At 52.8% G+C, this 14,686-nt stretch overlaps 1 protein-coding gene across 1 annotated transcript; it reads left to right on the forward strand.

Moving 5' to 3' along the window:
* Positions 1–667: 667 nt before the first annotated feature.
* LOC117847217 (uncharacterized) lies at positions 668–2,470 on the forward strand. Its single transcript, XM_034728388.1, has one exon. It carries the CDS (start codon positions 668–670, stop codon positions 2,111–2,113), a length of 1,446 nt encoding a protein of 481 aa, XP_034584279.1. The 3' UTR covers positions 2,114–2,470.
* Positions 2,471–14,686: the final 12,216 nt, after the last annotated feature.

A 14,686-nucleotide genomic window follows, 5' to 3' on the forward strand; every position in this document is an offset into this window, starting at 1 on the left:
GGAGCGGTCGCGTGTCCGCTGGACAGCGGTGAGGAGCCGGCCCCAGTTCATGCAGCGCGTACCTCCCCCCACACCAAAGACCAAACCGACGCGCCTTACCTCAAGAGCACTCCTAACGTCATCAAAGCATCAGCAAACCCTACCTCGCAAACCCCCACCCATCCTCTCCACCACCGGCTGCTTCGCTGCCTCGCCGCCGATCACCAGGTCCGCGACTGTCACGGCAGCGGCCACCGCACCGCTGCAAGATGCCCATCGCTCGCGTGCTCACCCCCTTCCCCCGCCGCCCCACTGTTGCCAACCCCACACCGCACGCGCGAGTGAACGCCGTCCCCTACGCCCTGTGCTCTGCCTCGCCACCACCGCCGCCTACCCCCGAGCACTTCCTCGCTACGGCGCGAGACGTATCGAAGAGACAATTCGCTCTGTTCGTTTCAACTTGTCAGCTGGCTTATCAGCCACCAAACAGTATTTTCCTTTCTCAACAAACCAGCCGTTTCAGCTTTTCAGCCGGCTTATAAGCTGAAGCGAACAGACCACCAGACCGGGGGCTCCAGCTCCGTGGCCGCCCTGCACGCGGGGACGGTTTTCCCGCGGGGCCAGCCCGCCTGCCTCGACGGCTTCCCCCCTAAAAGCGGCGGGCAAGCCACAGGTCTACCCCAGATCTATGGACCTGCATGTGGTCTCCGCTCGCGGGAAGGCCCCCGCTGCCCACGATGCCGTCTGCGTCGTCCTCCGGGGGGCCCGAGCCAGGTGCCCTCACCGCCGCCGGCTGCTGCTTGCCAAGGGGCGAGCCGCGAGGAAGACAGCGTTGAGAGAGGAGTCAGTGGACGCGGCCACGGACACGGACACCAACGCCGCCGAGGATGATGAAGAGACCGTGGACAGCTCCGGCGGTACTGATCTAGAGGACTGGGAGGGCCGTGTTCACTCCCTTGAGGTGTTGTGGGTCCCCCGGGGGCACGCAGACGTCGCCGCCCGCCTCGCTTTCGCCTACGTTACGCCGCCAGAGGTTAGTGTTAATGTCGCCCCGTTCATCAGATCTGTTGTCGCGTCTGTGGCACCCCATGTTCCACTTGAGCTGCTGCCTTCCTCTCGCGGTGCCATGCTGTTGCGCTTTGCCTCTGCTGCGCAGCGCGAACTGGTCAGGAACATGAGCCCCATTGACTATCAGGGAGGGCGGCTCGAGCTGGAAAGGCCGCAGGAAACCTCCAACCGGTTCTTCAGGGTTCCGGACTGGCTGGCATATGTGGCGGTGACGGACTACCCGCCGGAGCACTGGGATGAGGACCATATCCGGCGCAGCCTCAGCGGGTTCTGCAACGTTATGGGGATCAACCCCACCTGCCTCACGGGTTTCGACTTCTCCCCTCTCCGGCTCGTCATCAAGGTTAATCACCGACTGGAGATCCCAAGTGAGCTCTGGGTTGACGCCGACGACATGATCCTTGGTGGGAGCATTGCAAGTATCATGCCAATCCGGATCTGGCCGCGTGCTGAGCAAGTTGGCGTCGCGGAGCTCTTCTCCCCTTCTTTGGGCCACCACCACCACCGCACCACCCTCCGGCCCCCCAGGCGCCTCTGGGCCTGCTTGGGCCAGAGTTCTCCCACCACCCACAACGCTCCACACCACCACAACCAGATACAGCCTGGCGCGCACGCTGCTCTGCTCCACCTCGCCGCCCTGCACGCGCTCGCAAAGCTTTCCGTCACGCCGCCGCAGCTCCCCTCGCCTCGTGCCCCACCAAGCTCCCTTGTTGGGAGTTCCGAGGAGCACGGCGACCTGGAGGATGAGACCTTCGCGTACCCTCTGCCGTCTCCTGCACCTCGCGCCCGCAACAGCGTCCCCAAGAAGCGCCAGAGTTCTCGCATCGCGGCCAAGGCAAATGGGAATTTTGTGCACTCTACTGACAAGGCAATGCAGCTCAAAGCTCTCCAGAACTCACTGGCTCCGTGCTCCTCCAAGCTCAAGTCGGTTGTGGAACAGAGGAAGATCCTCTCCAAGTCCAAGATTCAACTGTCCACTGCTGATCTGCGTAAGCTGGTGGCCGCTGCTGGTGTTGGGCATCTGCCGGCTGATGGGCTTGCCATGGTGCCATCGGTGCCCGAATGAATCATCTCCTGAGCATTGTGCCCGGCGACGCGAGCGTTTTGCCACAGGTCATTAAGTCTCGCTGGGTCGATTGTCTTGAGGTGGCTACTATTTCCTGCTTTCACTTAGGTCCGCTGCTTGGATGTCGTCGTCGTTGTCGTTTTAGTCTTACCGTCTGTTGTAATGCTCGGTTTAGTAGTTTGTCCTGCCCTGCGTGGCTCCCTGCTACTCGGTTGCCTGGCAGTCCTGTTCATGTGTTCTGGACATTGATCAGGGTTGCCCGGCCTGATTATCGTCTGTGTGTTGTGCTGCCGGCCATCGGCAGTCGTATCGCTTTGGTGTTGAACTTGGTCATTAATGTGTGCGATGTTTAAGTCCCTTGCTGTGCTTTCGTGGAATGTGCGTGGGCTAGGTAACCTGGATAAGTGCAAAGTGGTGAGGGACGCCCTCAGCACTGCTAACCCATCTGTCATTTGCTTGCAAGAGTCTAAGCTCCATGATGTGAACCAGTTTAGAGCTACCATCTTTTTACCTGCCACCCACGCTTCCTCCTTTTATTCCATTAGCTCAGCTGGCTCGCGTGGAGGTATCATTACTGCTTGGGACGCTAACATTTTCACGATGACTTCGTTCATCACTAGGCGCTACACCCTAACAACCGTGCTCACTTCCACCTCCTCCGCGGATAGCATAACGATCACTAATGTCTATGCCCCCTCCGATCATCGCGACTCCCTAGCTTTTCTTGATGGTCTGGCCGAGCTGAAAACGCATGTCTCTGGCCCATGGCTAGTGGCCGGGGATTTCAACCTCGTTCGCTCGGCTGCGGACAAGAACAATGCGCACGTGGATCACCGGCTTTGTTCTGCGTTTAACAACACCATTGAGTCGCTTGAGGTAATCGAGGTTCCTCTGCTTGATAAACTCTACACCTGGTCCAATCACCGTGACAACCCTACGCTCGCTCGGCTAGATAGAGTGTTCCTCAACAACGACCAATGCTCTGCTTTCCCAAGCACCACGCTAACCTCCCTTGTGCGCCCAACGTCAGACCACACACCCATCCTCGCATCCCTTGCCACCACCATACCAAAAGCTGATCTTTTCCGATTTGAGAACGCTTGGCTGCGTAACCAAACCTTCCTTCCTGCGGTCCTCCCCTCCTAGCATGAAGTTGCTCCACATGTCGACGCCGCAGACCGCCTCGCTGCCTGCCTCAAGTCAACCAGGGCGGCGGCAAAGGTTTGGGCACGGCGTAACAGGGCGCCTCCTGCCATCATACCTAACTGCAAGTTCCTCATTTTGCTTCTTGATTGTTTGGAAGAAAACCGATCCTTGTCCACTGCAGAGACAGCAACCAGACCGCCTGCCAAGATCACCTTGCGCTCGCAATCAAGGAGCGTGCGGCATACTGGAAACAAAGAGGCAAGCAAAGTGCAATCCGAGAGGACGACGCCAACACCCACTTCTTCCACGCGCATGCCACTCAGCGCATGCGCCGGAACCACATCAGATGCATCGAGGTGGATGACACCACGGTCAGCTCCCACCAGGGGGAAAATCGCAGCGGTCACTGAACACTTTAAGGGGATCATGGGAGTGGAGGAGGAGAGATGCTGGGACTTTGACCTCGCCGGCATATACCGTGGACGGCCAACCGTCACTGCCGACCTGACGGCGGACATCACCGCCGGGGAGGCCCTCCAGGCGGTTCGCGCAATGAACCCAACCAGCGCGCTTGGCCAGACGGCTTCGGCCCGAGCTTCTACCGAGCGGCCTGGCCGACAGCACAGCAGGAAGTCATGACATTCGTCTCCTCGTTCTGTCGCGGCACGGTTGACTAAGAGCGAATCAACCGCTCATACATGGTGCTCCTGCCTAAGAAACCGGGAGCTGTGAAGGTCACTGACTACCGGCCGATCTGCCTCCAAAACTGCAGTGTCAAGATTGTCGTCAAGGCACTCACAACAAGACTGCAAGCGGAAATTCCAAAACTCATCGCCCTACATCTATCAGACCGGATTTATCAAGGGGCGGACGATTGCGGAGAACTTTGTATACGCGGCTGAATTAGTGCAAACATGCCACAAGAGGAAGGTGTCCACTCTGATGCTTAAATTGGATTTCGCTAAGGCTTTTGATACTGTCAACTGGTCCAGCCTGATGATGATTATGGAGGTGCGTGGCTTCAACGACCCGTGGTGTAGGTGGATCAGCCATATCCTGAGCACCTCGCTCACCGCGGTGCTGGTGAATGGGTGTCCCGGACCTTGGATCAGTTGCCGCAAAGGATTGCGCCATGGGGATCCGATGTCGCCATAACTATTTCTGCTCGTTGCAGATGTGCTTCAAACACTGATCACACAAATGGGGGTGTCCGCCATCCAATTCAAGGAAACACGCCGTGCCCCATCCTGCAGTACCGACGACACACTAATTCTGTTCAAGGGAGAACTCCAGGACGTCCAACAGCTGAAAGCACTGCTGGATATGTTCTCGAACGCCACGGGCTTGAAAATCAATTTTGACAAAAGCACGGTGACCATTGAGGTGCTTTTGGTTAGGCTTTCCAACCTGCTTTTACTTTTGCAAAAGTTAAAAGCCAACCAAAGAGTCTCAAAGTCATTGATGCTTTTGCCCAAAAGCAGCTTTCATTGTAGTACAGACCCAAAAGCACCTCTCCACCCTGCTTTCGTTGGCTTGAGTTATTTACCCAGTTAATGAAAAAACGGTTCGTTCTTCTTCTTGTTTTTTTTCCCGTGGTTCCGCCCCCGACCGCACAGTCTCCCCGACGGCTAACGCGCCGCCGGCGGTCCTGCCCTTCAGCCGGCCGGCCGGCCGCTCCGTCTCCCAGCGGCATCGCCCAAGGCCGGCCGCCGCCAAGACTCGGCTTCTCCGGCCGGTGCCCGTCCTGTCCCGCCCGCCGCCCGGTGCCAGGCCACCGCCAGCCCCTGTGTGCCCTCCGGCCTTTGACCCAGCGGCCTCGCTTCTCCGAGGAGGTGGAGTGCTAGCTGCTTCTCTCCACTAAGCACTAGTACCCGTGCTTCTTTGCTTGTAGCCCAACGAGCAGGCCAACAGGCACACACGCTCAACTCCCTGCTCCTCTATTTCTTTTTCCCCTTCCTGCTACCTACAACGCTCAAGCAAGCTGCACTAAATCCATGGTGATGGCTGGAGTTCTCCGATCATTACTACTCCAATGTGATTCTCCAAGGTCTCTAGTTTCGATTACTCCATTTCCCCCTTCGATTTCTTCCTCTGTTGTGATTATCACCTCACCCTAGTAGCTTGTGCAGGATGGGCCGCTGCCGGCGAACTGCTCGGCCATGGTGCCGTGGCCGGCAATCTGTAGTGCTGTGAGGGGACTCAAGAGGCGCGTGTGGAGGCTCATATGGCTGGGCTTCTAGCTGTACGTCGGTGCCGAATCTTGTGGATGCAGCTTTCATGAGCTAGCTGTGCAGTGCTCTCCGAGGACCATCACTGAGGAGGTGGAGTGCTCCCTGTGCTGTCAGACGAGCTCGTCTGCTACTGCTACACCATCAAGGAGTTCCTGATGCTCAACTGCATTACTAGATGATCGAGCGTTGTAATTTGTGACAAAAAGTTGTGTTAATTCTTTGGATTTGACGGATGATGTAAGGATAGATGATGTTGCAGTTGCATATCTTTGATTGGAATTTCAGAGTGTAATTCATTATTTGTAGTGTAATCCTTATGTTTTTGTTTAATCGAAGGATAAGAACCGTCTCTCGTAGTACATCAATATGCATGTCTTATCTTTATCTGAAACAACAGGCAGTTAACATTGGCTCAGTCGACAAGAAACTATCCAGTTTAAAAACTTTGATGGATGAAAATATAGAAAATTTATTTTTTTTTCCTTTCTAAAATAGTCATTTACATGCGAATTAGTGAATATATTATTTTGTTACGAGCAATTTGCATATAAACAGACTCTCGGGCCTTTAGGGGCATTACAGGTATTTGCTTCATAGCTTACAGTTTCACAGCTGGTCTAACCAAACAGTCTTCTGCTGTTCCCACATCTGCTTTCTCACAGGTGCTTTTCCACAATCCACAGCTCTCAGCAGCTTTTCCAAAAACCACAGCTCAACCAAATACACCCTGAAAGAAATAGGGATTGTGTGGAATAATAAATTGATTAGGGCATACAACATGTAAAAACATATAGGCAGCCCTTGGTGAGATTTATAGAAACACAACCGACCAAGGGATAAGACTGTCCATCCTAATCCATCTAGCACATGGCAGGGAGCCGATCTGAGCCTAGCGCATAGCCAGGGCCCATGTACATGCAAGGCACATACAGCACATACGGTCATCGGTGTGGTCGGGGCGCGCGCCCGACTGATCGGGGACGTCCCTGGTGCGGTCGGGGCGTTCGCCCAACTGATCGGAGTGCACGCCGGTGCGGTCGGGGCGCTCGCCCGACCGATCGGGGAGGTCGTAGGTGCGCCGGTGAGTGTCCTGCAGGCAACAGAGACGGTGCCGAGCCAACAGGGGGCGGCACCACATCAGATGGTTCCAACAAAAAAGTCAAAGTCCTCATTAATTAGGGACGGTTGCTGCTGAGAAAAGGGAAATGTAGTCTCATCAAACACGACATGGCGAGAGATGATGACCCGGTTGGATGAGAGATCAAGGCAGTGGTATCCCTTGTGATGAGCAGAATAGCCAAGGAAAACGCACAGGGTGGAGCGAGGAGCAAGTTTGTGTGGCACAGTAGCAGAAAAATTTGGATAGCAAGTGCAACCAAAACCCGGAGATGGTCATAAGACGGCGAGACGCAAAATAGACCCATGTGCGGAGTGGAGGAGCTAAGGGTTTTTGTGGGTAGAATGTTCAATAAATGTGTAGAGACTCAACCCAATATGAGGGAGGCATACTAGCCTAAAAGAGAAGGGAGCGGACAACATTGTTGACGCTCCGAATCATTCGCTCGGCCTGGCCGTTCTAGGGCGATGTATAGGGGAAGGACATGCGAAGACAAACCCCGTGCGTGAGGAAGAAGGTGCATGTGCTGGAGTTATCGAACTCGTGACCGTTGTCGCACTGAACGGCCTTCACTGTGGTGCCAAATTGAGCACGCACATAGGAGAAGAAGTTAGCCAGAGTCGCAAAGGTGTCAGATTTAAGACGTAAAGGGAACATCCACAAATAATGAGAATAGTCATCAAGAATGAGCAAATAATATTTATAACCAGACACACTAGGAATAGGAGACGTCCACAAATCGCAGTGAATAAGATCGAAATTACTAGACGCTCTAGAAGTAGATGACTGAAAAGGAGGCGAGTGTGCCGCCCTAGCTGACACGCATGACAGATGGTAGGAATGTCCTTGTTACAAAAAGGAATGACCGAAGCGACTTTGGACAAAACTTCATGGCTCGGATGTCTGAGACGGCGATGCCACATAGAGGAAGTGGAGGTGGCAGCGAGAGCATGGACAGTAGGAAACTGCAGGGGATAGAGTGGCCTGGAGCTATTGCATCGGATGATCAGCTTCCAAGACGCCAGATCCTTCACAGAGCAGCCAGCGGGATCAAATTCAATAGAACAATTGTTATCAGAAGTAAACTGGCGAACAGAAATATGGTTCTTAATAAGTTTAGGTGAAACTAGAACATTGTTAAGGGACAAGGAACCTAGAATGTGAGCTGCGCCAGTAGCCGTGACAGGAAGCAAGAACCGTCATCGACAACAATTGATGAAGGAAAGGGATACCGCAGATGAGAAAAATGTGAAAGAGTACCAGCATCTGAAGTCATGTGCGAGGTGGCACCTGAAACAAGATGCCAGTCGGTCGGCTATGGCTGGTTGAGGATCATGGTGTTGAACGTCGAGGCGAGGGACTGCTGATCCCAGGAGGAGGGCAGGCCCATCATGGGATTGTAGAACCCCGAGGGCACCTGTGGCGCCTGCTGCTAGGCAAGGAGGGCCTGCTACGCCTGCTACTGAAACACCAGTGTGGGCACGGTAGGATGGGGAGGAATGGCGGCCTACTACCGAGGGCCCGGGTACATCTGAATTGTACCGAACCAGGGGTTCCAGAAGGAGGGCTAGGGACCTCCGGACTCCTGGGTAGTGCTGGGAGCAGGGGCCTGGGCGTCGGTGGCAGGGGCCTTGCTGCCGTTGCCACTGCCTTGCTGTTGCTGGCCGCCATGCCGGCCCCTGTCCCACTTTTGCTTGGAGGAGGGCCTCCCCTTGTCACCCCCTTTGCCGTCCCCAGGGCCAGAATGCCCAGCAGACTGGTGGGGAGGTGCGGAGGGGTGAGAAGAGGAGCCAATGTTGACGCCGGTGAGCAGCACCATGGATGGAGTCGAGGAAGGAGGCGCCATCGTGAGCTCCTCAAAAAGCAGATCGTCGCGGGCCTCCAAGAAGGAGCGAAGAGGACGAGAGCGCCGGATGTCGCTACCGATGACGGCGAACTTCTCGTTGAGCCCGCGGATGATGTTGCGAACAAGGGTGCGGTCGGAGACTTGCACGCCGAGATCACCGAGGGCATCCGCCATGCTCTTGAAGCAGCGGCAGTAGTCCGTAATGGACAAGTCACCCTGGACGAAGGTTCGGAACTTGGCGTCGAGGTAGAGGGCCCGCATCTCTCAGTTGCCGAGAAACTGTGTCTCAATGGCGAGCCAGGTGGCATGGGCGGTGGCACTGAACTCGCCTAGATCCATGATGACGTCGACGAGGTCGGTGGCAATGGTGCCGTAGAGCCAAGATCGGACGGCGCAGCCCATCCGACCCTAATTAGGAGAGGCCAGGGCGAGAACGTCATGGAGAATGTGATCCTGCAGCAAATACTTGCCGACAGTGAGAAGAAACTGCTCACGCCACCGTGAGTAGTTGTCGACAGCGGTGTCAAGGACGACGGGGATGAGACTCCGAATGTTCTGCACGGCGTCGGCCTGGGCGTGCAGGTTGAGGACGGCGGCGGCCTCGTGGAGCATCATGGCTTGGTGAGCGTCGGGCACCTGGTCGGAGAGGTCGATGCTAGCGTCCTCCTCATCGAAGTCAGGCGTGGTGCCCTTGTGCTCCTGTGCGGCGTGCGCCAGGGTCTCATGAAGGCGGGCGTCGGCGGCGTCTCGCTCCTGCGCGGCAGCGGCGGCCTCAGCCTCAGCAGTGACGGCGCAAGCGAGGGCAGCGGCGCGGGCTTCTTTGCGAGCAGCATGGCGCTGAGCAGCGGTGGCGATGCTAGCATCAGCCGTGTGCTTGGCGGCCTCGGCGGCAGGGTGCTGGCCATGGAGGGTAGCGGCGGTGGAGAGTCGTTGCGGGAGCAGCGCCACGGTCGGGCACGCTGAGGGCAGCACCGGTGGTCGGGCGCGCTGGGAGCGGTGCCAGCGGCGTGCTAGGATGCGGAAGGTAAGGAATCGGGAATAACCCGAACTCGTGATACCATGAAAGCAATAGGGATTGCGTGGAATAATAGATTGATTAGGGTATACAACATGTACAAATACATAGCAGCCATTGGTGAGGTTTACAGAAACACAACCGACCAAGGGATAAGACTGCCCATCCTAATCTATCTAGGGCACGGCAGGGAGCTGTGCCTGTACCTGGCGCACAGCCAGAGCCCGTGTACACGCACGGCACATACAACATATACACATCTTCTAACACCCATGAACATGAGAGACGAAATACTTCCAGCATGTATCCCGGCGCTGGGCTGCTGCAATGAGAGCTTTCCACGGACCTATCTTGGCCTGCCGCTTTCCTGTGAAAAGCTCAAGCTAGCGGCTTTTGACCCTTACATCAGCCGGGCAGATCGTTACCTATCAGGATGGCAAGCGTCCTTGCTCAATGCCATGGAGCGTACTGTACTGATCAACTCCGTCCTGGATGGTCAGCTCTCCTACCTGCTCCGTGCACTCCCGCTGCCGCCCGGAGTGATCTCACAGGTTGACAGGCGGCGACGCGGCTTCCTCTGGACTGGCGGCGACGCCACATCGGGTGCCAGTTGCCTTGTTGCTTGGGACACTGTGCGCCAAAGCAAGGACAATGGTGGACTGGGGATCAAGAACATCGGTTGGCAGAACGCGTGCCTGCTTCTCCAGCTTATCCACCGCCTGCACCAGAGCACGACCTCATCCTGGGGGTGCTGGGTCCGCGCCAATGCCTCCATTGCCACCATGGAAGGAGATCTCGCTTGCCACCATTGGGGAGTGCTGAAGATGCTCCTGCCTGTCTACCAGCGATCACTACAGTCCGACTCGGCGACGGTTGCACCACTTCATTTTGGCATGATGTTTGGCACGCCGACGACTGCTTCGCCGACCAGTTCCCCGCCCTCCTGACGCATTGCCGGACGGTCAATCTGACTGTGCACGATGTCGTCACCAGCGGGTTGGAACGCCACCTGGTGGCGCGGCGCTCCACAATTGCCCAGACGGAGCTCCAGGCGGTAACGTAGATCGTTGCCGCGACGACCCTTGAGGACCAGCCGGACGCCAGGCTCAACCCTTTCCTGCTGCCCAATGGCAGGCTGCACACTTCCTCTGTCTACAAGCTGCTGTATACTGCAAACGACCCCAGCCCATAGGCTAAGTTTGTCTGGTGCAGAATTGCGCCACCAAGGGTGAAGTTCTTCAAGTGGCTGCTCACCAACGACCGTGTGCAGAGCAAAGTGAACCTCCAAAAGCGCAAGGTGGTTAACATGTGAAGTCTGTGCTGCGACCCAAGAGACAGCAAGCCACATCATGTTCGAGTGCTCGTTCGCACGCTCCTTCTGGCAGGCTCTGCACTGTGACGTCGCTCCTCACCACCAAGTCCTCGACCTGCCCGCAATGCCGAGACCAGAAGGAATACCAGAGTGCCACTTCGATGGCTTCCTCCTCCTCTGCTGCTGGCAGCTCTGGAAACACCGAAATGGTGTCGTATTCCGGGGCGAGGCTGCCAGACTGCGCCATGTACAACAGGTCTACTAAGAAGAAGCTCAGCTATGGAGATGCCGCATGCCGCGGGCGACAAGAGAAGTTACCACGTTCTGGTGTTCAACTTTCTCTAACGCAATGTAGAATCATATGCAAGATCATGTAAAAGCTCTGTACTATCCCTCGGGCCGTTTTGGGCCGCTCAAGTAATGAAATTAGGTGGGGGATTCTCTCCCCCTCCATTGACCCTAGAAAAATTCATATACGGATTTTGTCGTACTTTGACTTTTGATGATCTCTTTTGGTGGGGAGGAGTTCCCAGAGTGGTGGGGTGAGTGAGTGGTGGTGGGGGTGCCGAGCAGGAGTTCCGGAGGCAAATAAGACAGCGGTTTTCGGGGGAGAAGGTAGGTATGCGGGAGGGGACTTGCTGTGACAAAAGAAATTAGTGGCAGAAACATTTCCTACCGTGAGAGGTAGACTCATCGGACGAGAAATATTTCCAATTATTTTTGTTTTTTACCTATAATTTTGTCGTTTTCTTTCTGTATTGCGCTTGACTTTCCATGAAAACCATTTGGCCTCTGCCTTCTTGCACCATGCGCTGATGCCGCTTGCCAGCCGGGCCACCGCACGCCTGCGCCGCCTGCTGCCTGTGCATTTGCGCTGCTGATATGCTACGCCCGCAGGCTCGCAGCCCGCGAGCTAGCACACTGCTACGCGCCCACGCCCGTCGCAGCCTCGCAGGCTCGCAGCATGCTGCATGCCCACGCGGCCACGCCCGTCGCCTGCTCGGCCGTCCGTCGGCGATCGCCTCATCCATTCGTCGAACTGCGGAACACGAACTGCTGCCCGCTAACTTGCGCGATTCAGTGGGGCGATAGACACGCGCACGCGCAAGCCCGCCATGGTGGACTGGACTGGAAGGTCGGGTCATGGGCTAGCGTCTTAGGCAATTAAGCAGAGGCGAGTTACATATAAGAGGCCCACAAAAGCAGCTAGCCCCGGAACACGGTTTGGTACACAGGCCCTTTCTTCTTCCCTTTCTTCTTCCTCCTGCGCTCAGCTCCGGACAGGTAGGCCTGCCACTGGATATCTGTACCCTCTTCTCGAATCCACACTCACTTCAAATGGAGAGGGAAAGGTATAGATAAAAAATTATATACCCATTAAAAATAGGAGGGTATATTTAATCAATTGGATACGTATGTCTATATATATATATCACAAAGTTAATTATTCATTGGATATGAGTGGGATTGAAGAGGATAAGGAGTGGATAATAATTATTTGGATTTGGGTGTAAATAAGAGTGGGTTTGCTCATACCTTCCCTAGTGGCAAGCCTACGAAGAGAGCTATCCATGGAGGTTGGCACGTAGATGCAATCAGGAAGAGGAATATTAGACAGACTCAAGGTAAAACACCTCCGCCCCGGCTGTCAGGAACTTTTTTTGTTTGGGTTGCTCGCTGGTGATCATGAAGTGGTCCGTCCTAAATTTATCATGGAATGTCATCTAGGTATATAAACTTTAAAATTACATGCTAAAGTTCCCCAAATACCCGTATCTTTGCTGATGTATAGCATCCCCATATGGAGGTTTCTTATTGAAAAAAAACAAAATTGAACTAAAAAAATCTCCAAGCGTAGCATTAAGAAGGAAAAACTCAAAAGAATCCTAAAACTTTGTAAAATTATTCAGTTTTAACTTCTATATAACAAACCTCCATGCTGAACAATGCTACACAAGTGATCCTAGGAGTATTTTGCGTACTTTTGATATAGATGATCGATTAATTAGTTTAAGGTCTTTAATATGCGATTTCAAAGCTTATAGACCTAAAATGGCACTTCTGTCATGTTTAGTGGTCGACTATGCATATTACTCTTTTTTTATTTTACTTGCATTTCTTTCTTATTTTATTACAATCATATTTTTTAAAAGTGGTATAATTTTATTGTCCATGCATAAACTTTGTTCTAGCTATACATTTTTTTCCTACACGTATATTGAATGTTCTAATATATTTGTATTAAATGATGTTTCTTCAACAATTTTTTAGTGTTGATTCCATGTTCAGAATGTTTTTATTTCAAGTGCATATATTTTTTGTTCCATAAATTTGTATGATTTGTTTTGAGTGTATAAACTTTTGTTCCAAAAGTTTACACTCTATTTGTTTCGAAAGCTTATGGACTTTTGTTCCACAAGTTTTCTTGATGTGATTAGGGTGACAAACTTTGATCAGGATGGACCATGTTGTCACACTTGGTTTTAAAAGCAAAACCAGATGCACGAATCACATGTGCGGCAGGATCAAATTACACACATGCGACGACTTCAGTGAATAACAAAGACAATGTCATAACGTAGAGAGGTTATATAATTATTACATGATTGATAGTCTTATAAACCGAATAGCAAAAAGAGTATTTATTATCGCCGTGGATTTTCAACGAAAACGGTGACTCCACAGGCAGTTGACAGGAGGAACACGTACGCCTAGAACTCCTCCCAGTCTTGAAGAACCTCCTCAAAGTTGACCGGTTTTGAGCAGCGGTTATAGCAAGGGTGAGTACACTTATGGTTGGTACTCAGCAAGCGTGAGGAATGTGTAGTGTAAGGTCATTCAAGGATAGGCTATGGTTTAATAGCAATTCAATATTTTAATTGGTTGGTCAAATTTTATTAGCATCTACTAAGTATAAGTTTATACCACCTACATTAAAGTAACAGAAATAAATAACAACAATTTAATTTATCTTTCGATAAATTAATCATATAAGGGTCCAGGCCGCTCTTGACCGTGAGCACGGCTGACCGTGAGCTAGGCACAATACCACACTTCCAAGGTATGATTGCATAGGGACGCTACGAGGCCTTTACAAAGATTCCCTAGTAAGTGGTAACCCGCTAAGGTTTCAGGTCGAAGCAGAGCATAAACCTCTTTCAAGACTGCGAAGCTACCATAGAGCAGATCAGCCTGAGAGCCAGGTTATACCCCATCAACGCCTCCCCTCTTACCCTTTCGGTAAGATTTTTACCCTAGACTAAAGTTTCTAATTAATTAGCCAAGACCAGAGTCATTTAGCGAGTGGTTCTCCATGTTCCAATTAAGCATGGTGTTCTTGTATTAATGGAATGTATAATATAAATAAAACATGCTTGTTTCCTTAAGGAGAATATTGTCATACATTTAAATCAAGGAAATGGCTTGATTTTGGAAAAGGTGGACAGAAGCTAGAGATGGTAGTTCTGTCTTCTAAGAATGAAATTAATTAAGGACCATCCATTGCTTTAATGGCTGATCAAGTGATTTCATCTGGTTGGTTACTGCCATTGGGAACCAGCAAGCCCGGTAGGTTAGTTGGCTCTTAGGGTGGAAATATATTTACCCTGCTTGGCGTGGGTGTATGGCAGGGGCGTAGCCTGAAGCTCACATGGAGATCAAGCCAGATAGGGATCCCATGTGGGGTGCATCTCTAGGTTCGGGTAATTATATTTTCAATCTTTAGGTACGACTAGTCGAAAGGTTGTTGTGCATAACCCGATCAGTTGTGCATGGCTGGTGATTATGTATCTCCTGCAGGATGTAAATTGGTCCTGATTGCCGCAATTCTCGGTTATGAATGCGCTTGATCACTGTTAAGCATTGTAGATGAACAAGTTTAATATAATATTTTCCTTGAATTAAGAT

This window comes from Setaria viridis, chromosome 1 (genome assembly GCF_005286985.2).
Source record: "Setaria viridis chromosome 1, Setaria_viridis_v4.0, whole genome shotgun sequence".
NCBI classification, from domain to species: Eukaryota; Viridiplantae; Streptophyta; class Magnoliopsida; order Poales; family Poaceae; genus Setaria; species Setaria viridis.

Bases quoted from the DNA above. Each gene is read 5' to 3' on its own strand.
- LOC117847217 (XM_034728388.1), top strand. From the start codon at position 668: ATGGACCTGCATGTGGTCTCCGCTCGCGGGAAGGCCCCCGCTGCCCAC.